The 10,353-nt window shown below is 36.6% G+C and overlaps 2 protein-coding genes across 2 annotated transcripts; both read right to left on the bottom strand.

Annotated features, from left to right (window-relative positions):
• LOC109234865 (vegetative cell wall protein gp1-like) lies at positions 998-3,002 on the bottom strand. Its single transcript, XM_019400910.1, has 4 exons — positions 2,927-3,002; positions 2,745-2,839; positions 2,467-2,584; positions 998-1,407 (listed from the first exon to the last, which is right to left on the bottom strand). Exons 1-4 carry the CDS (start codon positions 3,000-3,002, stop codon positions 998-1,000), a joined length of 699 nt encoding a protein of 232 aa, XP_019256455.1.
• On the bottom strand, positions 6,140-6,826 carry LOC109234864. Its single transcript, XM_019400909.1, has one exon. It carries the CDS (start codon positions 6,824-6,826, stop codon positions 6,140-6,142), a length of 687 nt encoding a protein of 228 aa, XP_019256454.1.

Genomic DNA, 10,353 nt, shown 5'->3' with positions numbered 1-10,353 from the left:
GGCTTTGGGAGCCTCTCCGGAGTATGTACACACCCCCAGTGAGCACAGAGTGTTGAGTGTATTGAGTGTTGAGTGTTGAGTGTTGAGTGCTGAGTGCGAGTGTTGAGTGATGGAGTGACATTGCTGTGAGGTTGCATTTACTTTTGTTGTTGCTGCATTTATCTGTTAAATTTCTTTGTTGCATTTACTGAGTTATGGAATTTACCTGTTTATTCCTGTTATTTTTTTTAAATTGTGAAAAATAAATAATTGGACTGTTTTGCTCAGCTCGTCACTACTGCTCAGTTCCTTAGTTATTTCTATTACTACTGAGGTGGTTGTACTCATACTACACCCTGTAATTTATGTGCAGATCTAGGTGAGTTAGAGCGCGGCGATCGTTGAGTTCAGGCCGGCTTTAATTGGAGACTGAAAGGTAGCTGCCAGCGTTCGCAGGACCTTGTTACTCCTTTCATCATTTCTTCTTTGGAGAGTTAGACAGTTTACATAACTCAGTTCATAGTTTTAGACACTCATGACTTAGTGACACCCTGATGTTTTGGACTCATTTCCGTATTTTATATTATTTATATTTAGAGTTGGTTTAGTTTATCAGGAATTAAATTATTGGAAATGTTTTATTAAATTCTTATTATCAAATTAGTAGTAATAATTTGGGAATATGCTTGCCTTGTAACACGATAGGCGCCATCACGACCATGGTTAGATTTTGGGTCCTGACAGCCCCAAAAATCGATAAATCGAAATCGAAAAAATTGAAACCTTATTAAAACGATAACGATAAGCATATGTACAAATCGATAATCGATAAGTAATTATCGATAAGGGTCAAAATCGAATTGATAAATCGAATGCATACCCCTACTTGGGTGTCACCCCTAATAATAAGCCTAGCTTTTTACCTCTCAATAGTACCATCAGCTTTATACTTAATCTTACAAACTCATTTACAGCCAATAGGTTTCTTTCCACTAGGCAATGCTACAATATCCCAAGTCTAATTGGTCTCGAGGACCTCAAACTCTTTCCTCATAGCATCTTGCCAAGTTGGAACAGGTGCAGCTTGGGAATAAGTAGGGGGCTCAAACATAGCATGAGGAGTCAAAGGACTGATGCAAGAGAATGAGGGTGGCAATTGGCAGACATAATCAGTCAAGTGGGATGGAAGGGTATGAGGTTTGTCAAACCTTCTGAGTGGACCAACAACAGGAGGAGGAGCTGTTGTAGTATGAACAGGGGAAGGAATAACACATGGAGGAGTTGAGTCAGAAACAGGAGAAGGAATAGGAGCAGGAGAAAGAGAAGGTGAAGCAGAAATAGGAATAGAAGGGGAAGAGGGCACATGAGAAGTAGGATCAGGAGTGGGGTGAATAGGATCAAGAGTGGGAGAAGTAAGAGGTAAAGAATCTGAAATATGAGAGGGAGGAGAAGGCGGGGGAAAAGTGATAGAAGTTTGTGGAACATGGGAGGAAGAAGAGAAGGGAAGACATCTTCATGAAATACAACATCCCTGGACATAAGGGATTTCTTGGTTTCTAGGTTATAAAGTCTGTAACTTTTCTTGGCAAAGGGATAATGAAGAAAGACACAAGGCATCACTCTTGTTTTCAATTTATCCCTATGAGGAATCGGTACAGTAGCATAGGCCAGACATCCAAATGTTTTCAAGTGAGAATAAGAAGGGGTTTGATTGTAAAGGACTTCAAAAGGTGATTTATTGTGAAGAATCCTAGATGAGATTCTGTTGATGATATAAGTTGCTGTGAGTAAACAGTCCCCCCAAAATCTAATAGGAGCCTTGGATTGAAAAGAAAAGTTGTACAAGCCTCAAGTAAAGTTCTATGCTTTCTCTCAACTATACCATTTTGTTATGGTGTATGAGGACAATTAGTTTGATGGATAATGTCATTATCAGAGAAGTAAGAAACGGCAGAATGGCTACCCCCAAGTTCTAAGGCATTGTCACTCCTAATTGTTTGGATAGTAATGTGAAATTGAGTTTTGACCATGTCCACAAAAGCTTTAGTCAAGGAAAATGAATTACTTTTGGAACCCATTAGATGAGTCCAAGTGGATCTAGAAAAATCATCAACTATGGTTAGAAAATATGTAGAACTAGAATAAGTAGGAGTGTGGTAGGGTCCCCAAGAACATATATAAGTTGAAAGGGATGAGTACTATGAATTGAGCTATCAGGGAAAGGGAGTCTGGTTTGTCTAGCCATAGGACATATTTCACAAGGAAATTGTTGCTTAGAAGATAAAGAGGAAGATATAGCAGAAATACCCTTCATTCTAACAAAGGGAACATGTGCAAGTCTTTGATGCCAAACAATATCCATTTTATTCAATGTAGCTTCATTACAAAAAGACATAGATAGAGACAAAACATTTTGAAAAGAACTAGAGTTACACAATGAACTAGAGCTAGGAACAACAATATTAGAAGGTAAAGATGGAAAGCTACATGCAAGAGGCACGGGAGAAACATTTTGAGCTGAAGAAGAGAATGCAATAGTGCAGACAAACTTGTAAAGCCCATCCTCTAGTTTACCAAGCTCCAGAGGCATCTTCAGAGAAGGGCCCTGTAGCAAGCAAGATTCAAAACTAAATTGTGCTATGCATCTCAATAACAAAACAAGTTTGTGCACATAAATCAGATTATGTTTGAAAGAAGGAATGTAGAGAACATCTGGAGAATGATGGATGGATATAAAGAAAAAGACCGGTGCAAGTAACTTTAACTTTATATCCATTAGGAAGTGTGACAAGGTAAGGAATAGGAAAAGGTGTAATATTGGTTAGAAGATCTTTGTTATAAGTCATGTGGCCAGATGCTCCTGAATCAATAATCTATTTATGAGGTGAAGACTGAATCAACATGCAAGCTAGAGAACAAGTCACTACTTTTGGGATGAGCACTTTACCAGCAAAGTTGGCAGAAGCCATAAGGTCATACTGAGGAGCAGAATCAGGCTGATGAGAATGTTGTAAAATAGCCATTAGCTGAGAATATTGCTTCTTGGTTAAACCAGGTACCAATGAAACTTGTGTATCATTGTTAGTAGTCCCAACAACAGAAGGAGAAGAAGAGTCAAAAGAAAGCTCTGCTCCAATAGTTGCATTTGTTGTAATTGTGACGACCCGACCCCTCGTCACGTGAGTTACCGCCCCGTTTTCCCCATGTTATGCTTCTTTAAGTTTCATTATCAGTATTTGATGTGTTAGAGTTGGTTTGGAATGAATTTGATAAGAAATGAGACACTTAGTCTCTTTTAAGAAGGCTTAAGTTGGAAAAGTCAACCGGATGTTGACTTTTGTGTTAGAGGGCTCGGATTTGAATTCCGATGATTTGGTTAGCTTCGTGGGATGATTGTGACTTAGGAGTGCGATGGGAATTGATTTTGGAGGTTCGGTGTAGAATTAGGCTTGAGGTGGCGAAGTTAGTATTTTGGCGAATTCCGGTTGGTAGGTGAGATTTTGATCCGGGGGTCGGAATGAGATTCCGAGAGTTGCAGTAGCTTCGTTAGGTGATTTTGGATGTGTGTGCAAAATTTCAGGTCATTCGGAGGTGTTTTGGTTGGGTTTCTGATCGAATGCGTGTTTCGGAAGTTTTAGAAGAACTTAGGCTTGAATTCGATGAGAAATGATGGTTTTAGTGTTGTTTGAGGTGTTTTAATGATTGGAGGAAGTTTGAATAAGGTATTGGATCATGCTTGTATTTTTGGTTGAGGTCCCGAGGGCCTCGGGGTGATTTCGGATGGCTAACGGGAAGTTTTGAACTTAAGAGATTGCAGAACATGTGCTGCTTCTGGTATTTTCGCTTCTGCGGAATGGGGACCGCAGAAGCGGTAACGCAGAAGCGAGAGGAGAGACGCATAAGCGGCAGGGACCGCAGGTGCGGAATTGGTGACCGCATCTGCAGAGTCGCAGATGCGACAGGAGGACCGCAGATGCGGTATTTGAGCTCTTATGGGGATCCGCAGATGCGTTAATTTGTCCGCAGAAGCGGGAGGCGCTTGGAGAGGATGTTAAACCGCAGAAGCGGATATGTCCGCAGAAGCGGTGCATTGACCGCAAAATCGGGAGCCGCAGATGCGGCCATGGAGCCGCAGATGCGGGTATAACTGGTCAGAATAGTTTTTATTTCCCTTCGCGAATTTTTTAAAGGGTTTCATATTTTTACTTCGGACTTGGAGAATTTGGACGAGTTGGAGGAGAGGAATCAAGGGACTTCATTGAGGTAAGAATTTCTAAACCAAAAACACGATTTTATGGTGCAAACACATGAAATTAGACTGAAAACTCAAGGATTTAAGGTCAAAAATGGTGGTTTAGGGCTTGAAACCTAGGAGAACAAAAATGGGAATTTGAGGGGTCATTTGGACTCCGATTTTTTGATGTTCTTTATATGCATGGACTCGTGGCGAGATAAGGAATCCGGTGATGTGAATTTTATAATTTTTCGAGAAGTGGGCCCGGGGCTCGGATTTTGCCAACTTCGTGATTTTCGATGTTTTTCGAGTTTTTTCAATTGGGTTGTATTCCCTTAGCATATTGTGACGTATTCGTTGTGGTTTTGGTCAGATTCGACGCGCGAAGAGGTGAACTCGAAAGGCAAGGGCATAGCAAGCTAGGACTCTGGCCGGCTTGAGGTTAGTAATGAATGTAAATGCTGTGTTGAGGGTTTGAAACCCCGAATTCGCACATCGTAGTGCTATGTGAGGTGACTTGCACGCCGGATAACGGGCGTGGGGTAGAGCACCGCCAGGGACTGTGACTTGGTCCGTCCCGCTTAATAAAATTGGTACCTATTTGATTGTAGATTTGTAATATCCTTATAAAAATGGATTAATTGTCATAATTGGGCTTCGTGCCAACTACTTGAATCCTTCAGGGATTATTTTAATGGTTTCCTATCATATTTATAAATATTAAACTCTGTCCTGGTATTTAATACTGTGTTTGAAATCTCAGCCATTTTCTTAAATTAGAAATTAAGTTAATATTTTTAAATGAAGTTTGGGCTGAATATTTTTATACTATTGCGTGATTTTTGGACTGAGTATGGGATCGGGTTGCACGCCGCAGCAGTATTATAATGATATTGATATGAGGCCAAGGGCCTGTTTGATGCCACGAGATGGCTTATTATCGCGCTTGGGCCGTAAGGGGGCCCTCCCGGAGTCTGCACACCCCCAGTGAGCGCCGTCGACGTTAAATAAATGGAGCGAGCTGCACGGCCGCAGCGGGGTACTGGAGGTACCGGTTTATGTGTTGCATTGCATATTTACTTGTTATTTACTCTCCTTCTGGTGTGACTTTATTATAACTATTTTGATGTTTACCGTATTATGCTATTGGTCCACGTTGTTGTATTTATAGCTTTACTTTGTGTTTATTTAGGATTTCTGATCCTCAGACTTTATTTATATTTATTACTTTCTGAGTTGGAAGTACTCACCGTACTCCCTGCACCTTGTGTGCAGATTCAGGTACACCACAGGGTGAGTGAGGACTCGTGTTAGCTGAGCAGCATTATCCGGGAGTATCAACATAGCTGCATGGCGTTCGCAGCTCTGATCTCTCCCATCTATCTTTATTATTTTATTCGTAATTTTCCTAGTCGGATTTGTAATAGGTGGATAATCTGTTTTAGAGGCTCATGTTCGTCACACCAGATCCGGTGGGCTATTTAGTATTTTACTTTGAGATTTTCGAATGTTAGAGATCTTATCAAAATTTCCATACTAAATTGGTATTATGGTAGCGAGCATTTAATTATTTACATAGGTTATTTGGCTAAGGTTGTGTAAATGGTCGGGCTTGCCTAGCAATGTGTTGGGCGCCATCACGACCGGGGTTTGGGTCATGACAGTAATTTTCTTTCCTTTGGTGAATTTGAAATCAGGAGGGAAACCATGAAGCTTGAAGCACTTATGAATTAAGTGTCCACTCTTCTTACAATAATTGCATAATAGGTTCCCCTTGGCTTGATCAAAATTCTCTCTTTGAACATATTGTCTCTGAGTGTTGGAACCTGGAGACTTATAATTTGTGTTGGGACTAGAATGATGATTGAGGTTGATTTTGGCAGTGAAGGTAGTTGAATCAGGACCAAACTGAGAATTGGAGTTGATCTATTGCCTTTCATCTTGAAGAAGAATGTTATATGCACTGTCTAGTGTTGGAGGTGGTTGCATCATGAGCAAGTTGCTCCTGACACCAACATAGACTTCATTTAGTCCCATGAGAAACTGATGAAGTCTATCCTCTTCCTCCTCTTTGAGAATACCTTCTTTTGCACTATAAGTGCAGTGATTTCCATGGTTTTTACGAACAACTCTCAATTCATCCCACAATTTCTTTAACTTGTTAAAATATGATGCAATATCTATGGAGCCTTGACAGGTAGAGGCAAGTTCTTTATTAATTTTAAAGGCTTTAGTTTCACCTACTGTTCCATATTTTTTATTTAACTGTCTCCATATTTCTTCAGCTATTTCAGAATACTGGACATTATCCGCAATGTCAGGGGATAGAGAACTTGTTAGCCATGAAATTACCATGTTATTACACCTATCCCATTGATTAGACTCTATTGAATTATCTGGAGGTTTAGGTAAACTACCATCGACAAACGCAATTTTGTTCCTAGCAGTTAAGGAAACAATAATGATTCTTTTCCAACCCCCAAAGTTTGTCCCAGAAAAGGGAACTGGTACAAGAGAAACACCAGGAACATCTAATGACTGAACAAATAGAGGACTGGAGGGCTTGGGATTAAACTCACGTGTGCCAGACACATTAACATTAGTAGATCCCATTGTTACTATAGCATTCAGCAATGAACAATTATCCGATGAATATTATGCAGAATGAAACAGATATACAGAGTTACCGATTTCTTCGCGACTGGAAGTACGGCCTTCAAAACAACACTTCTCAGCAACGCAGCAACAATGATGAAATAAGATGAAGTCGCTAAACCATAGAATTCTTGAGATTAATGACAACTACGGAAACTTGTAGATAATCTTCCACAGTCACTCAAGCAGCAAATACAACTCAAAAAAGGCCGAGAGAAGTTAAAATCGACCAGAAATCAGTCAAAACCAGTATGTCGAAGACAAAATCAATACCCCCATGAGATTGAAATCCTCAACGAAACTCGATGAGGGAACATCAGAAGATAGAGAAAGATGAGATCGACCGGAATCTAGCTCTGATACCATGAGAACATGAGAAAATCGATCTAGAATAGAGAAATTAGTGTTAGGGTTCATGAGAGAGAAGAGAGAAAAGATGGAACTTTCTAGATCTGATTTTGAGAAAATAATCTCGATGGGCTGATTCGGGTGCACCCTTCCGCTTATATACGGCCCAAATACAAGTCAAATACAAGTAATATAAAATGGGCTAGTTCGGTAATTACAAGGAGCCCAATTACAAAAACACAAGTAAAATAAATAAAGGCTACACTATAAGTCTTTCCTTTTGGGCCCAGATGCCATATAATCCACGAGTCCAACAGAAAAGCGAAAAATTCGATCGATATTTAGGTCATAATACCTTCCATGTTGTTTTCCTAATATTAGGATTTACTAAAATTTAATTTATTAAATATTTTCTATTGGGAAAAGTCAAAAACACCAATGTTTACAAATAAAAAGATCCAAACATATAACTTTCTTACTATTTGAAATATAATTTTTATTGGATAAAATAATAATTACAGTTAAATATTTAAAACTTGAGATAATATACTATTAGATATTTTAAATTAGTAAATTATTTCCTTTAATTTTGAAATTAACTAATTAATTCTTTGAATTAACTAATAAGAAAAGAATCTAATTCAATACTTTTCCAACTTAATCATTCATAAGATGAACCAATAGACGACCGATTATAAAATATTAGTTCAACATTAATTTTTTTAGACTTTTTATTCTCAATGTCAAATCTTTAGGGAGCAGATGATCAACATATTCATATTCAAATCTTTTAAAGACCAAATGATCAATTTTAATTTGTGTTATTTGACAAATCTTTACAGAATCGTAATAAAAGAATTTTCGTGTTTTATTTTCACTATAAGGTTAGAGAAATAATTTTTATAAGATATTTTTATATAAGGCATTTGAAAACTTATGTAGAACAAGATATCTTAATTTATTGAGCATGCTAAATGGGAGCAACTTTTATCATTTTCAGGAAGTTTTCTTTAATTTTTATTTTTATAGAACACAACCATTGTCTAATAATATTTACGTGATTTTTAAAAAATTGCGTACTCATTGATATAGGTGTAGACAATAAATTTTCGTCGAGAAAATAAAATTAAGACCGAAAATATCGCAACAATCGTAGTATTTTATTTCAAATATTTGAGTGTTACAATCTCTATGGATCCTCTGATTCTTCTTTCCAATTGTAAATAAATTCAAGGGCCTTTGAGCTTGATCTTGAATCTATATTTGTTTTCACGAACGATGATCTTGAATTCAACTAGCACGAACTTTGATTTGATCTGGCACTCCTTGAACCTTAATTTGTTCTTCGTTCTTGAGCTTGAACTTGATTTGTTCTTCGTTCTTGAGCTTGAACTTGATTTGTTGAACTTGAACTTGAACTTGATTGCTTGAAGCTTGAAACTTGTGGAGGAATTTGCGGTGTTTGATCCACGAGCTCTCTCTTGCTTCTTGTTATAACTTCTGGTGTCTTTTCTGAGTTATGAAGACCCCTATTTATAGTTCTGGAAGGGAAGAGTTATGATAAGAACAAACTCTTTCCGACCAATCAAATTGAAGTGTGACATGGCCGCATTTGATTGGCCAGAACATGTCACTTGCACACATGGCGCGGTTTCATTGGCCATTTAATGTGACTGGGCATGCCTTGTCATTTTGACATGTGGCATGATCCTATTGGCTCTTCCGTTTGACTTGGCGCGCCACGTCATTTAACACGTGGCACCAAACTGGGCCTCTAGGAAGATGTCATCTTGGGCTTAATGAAGTGGGCTCATCACTTTACCCCAGTTTAAATGGGCTAGCCCAATGGATTAAAACTTATTTATTTAACCCATATATATTGGACTTATATAATTCATTCAATTATATTAGCCCATAATATTTATTTGAACTAATATATCTTGAATTTAAAATATAGTTCAAATAACTTTATGGATTTAAATCCAATAAAATTTAAATGCTTACAATAGGTACACGCGCAAAGCGCGTACCCTAAGACTAGTATCCTAATATATATGTACAATACAATAGTAAGGTCATCAAAGCAACTCATAAGCTCTAAGGGGGGAAAAAAGAGATTAACTTTAATATTCGTCCGTCCAAAAAAATTAGTCGTACATATATATATGTTATGACTTATATACATAATTAGTGTACAATATATGAATATCGGCGAAGAGGTTTTTTGATTAAGAGGTCAAATGTGTAACTTCAAAAAAAAAAAGAAAAAAAGAGCAACTAATAAGCTAAACTATGAGCTCAAAGGTATTTGCATTGCTATGAGAACTGCAACATGCAACTGCAACTGCAACTGTAAGTCTGTAACATCCATTCTTGTGTCTCTCATTGCTTTAATGTTTCTTATTAAACTAGTATTAGAACCCGCGCGATGCGCGGATAATTTGTTTTTTTTTTGGTTACAATTTGACGGAATATTAATGTTACAAAATTATGAACTAATATATCATGTTATTTTAATAAATATTAGTTACTATTTTATTATAATGTAGTGTACATAAATATAATAAATTCTATACAAAATCAAATGATACAAAGTATTATAGTAATCAAATAAATTATTTATTCCTTATTTATTCTTTATTAAATTAGCAAGTACTCAGTACTATACATTTACTAATGTGATTTTTTATTAACGCGTCAAATTGTCTTAATATTTTGATACTACTTCTCTTGTAGTAGAACATACATATATATTTTCTTAATCTAGAAATATATATTTTATACCTATGTTATACTGTTTAAAATTCTTCAATTGTCTAAATTTATCAATAATTTTCTTGAGTTTTATTTATTTATTTTTTGTTTATTAGTTGATTCAAAATATAAATATTATAAAATATCTTTATCCATCTCTTTTCGTACATTGATTTCTACTATAATATTTGATTAGTTTTCTCATTTTATATTTACTGTAAATTTTGATAATATTATTTTTTAACTAAATTATAATTTTGAATTCATCAAAAGTATAAAGATTAAGCCTTTTATTTTTTTGACAAAAAATGTACTAATATTTTTAATAATTAATAAAATATGTTTTGTATATAATATATTATCGTATGTATAATATCTTAATA

Source organism: Nicotiana attenuata, chromosome 11 (assembly GCF_001879085.1).
Source record: "Nicotiana attenuata strain UT chromosome 11, NIATTr2, whole genome shotgun sequence".
In the NCBI taxonomy this organism is placed as follows: Eukaryota; Viridiplantae; Streptophyta; class Magnoliopsida; order Solanales; family Solanaceae; genus Nicotiana; species Nicotiana attenuata.
The sequence above is the reverse complement of the archived record's forward strand: the minus strand, read 5'-3'. Positions and strand labels throughout refer to the sequence as shown.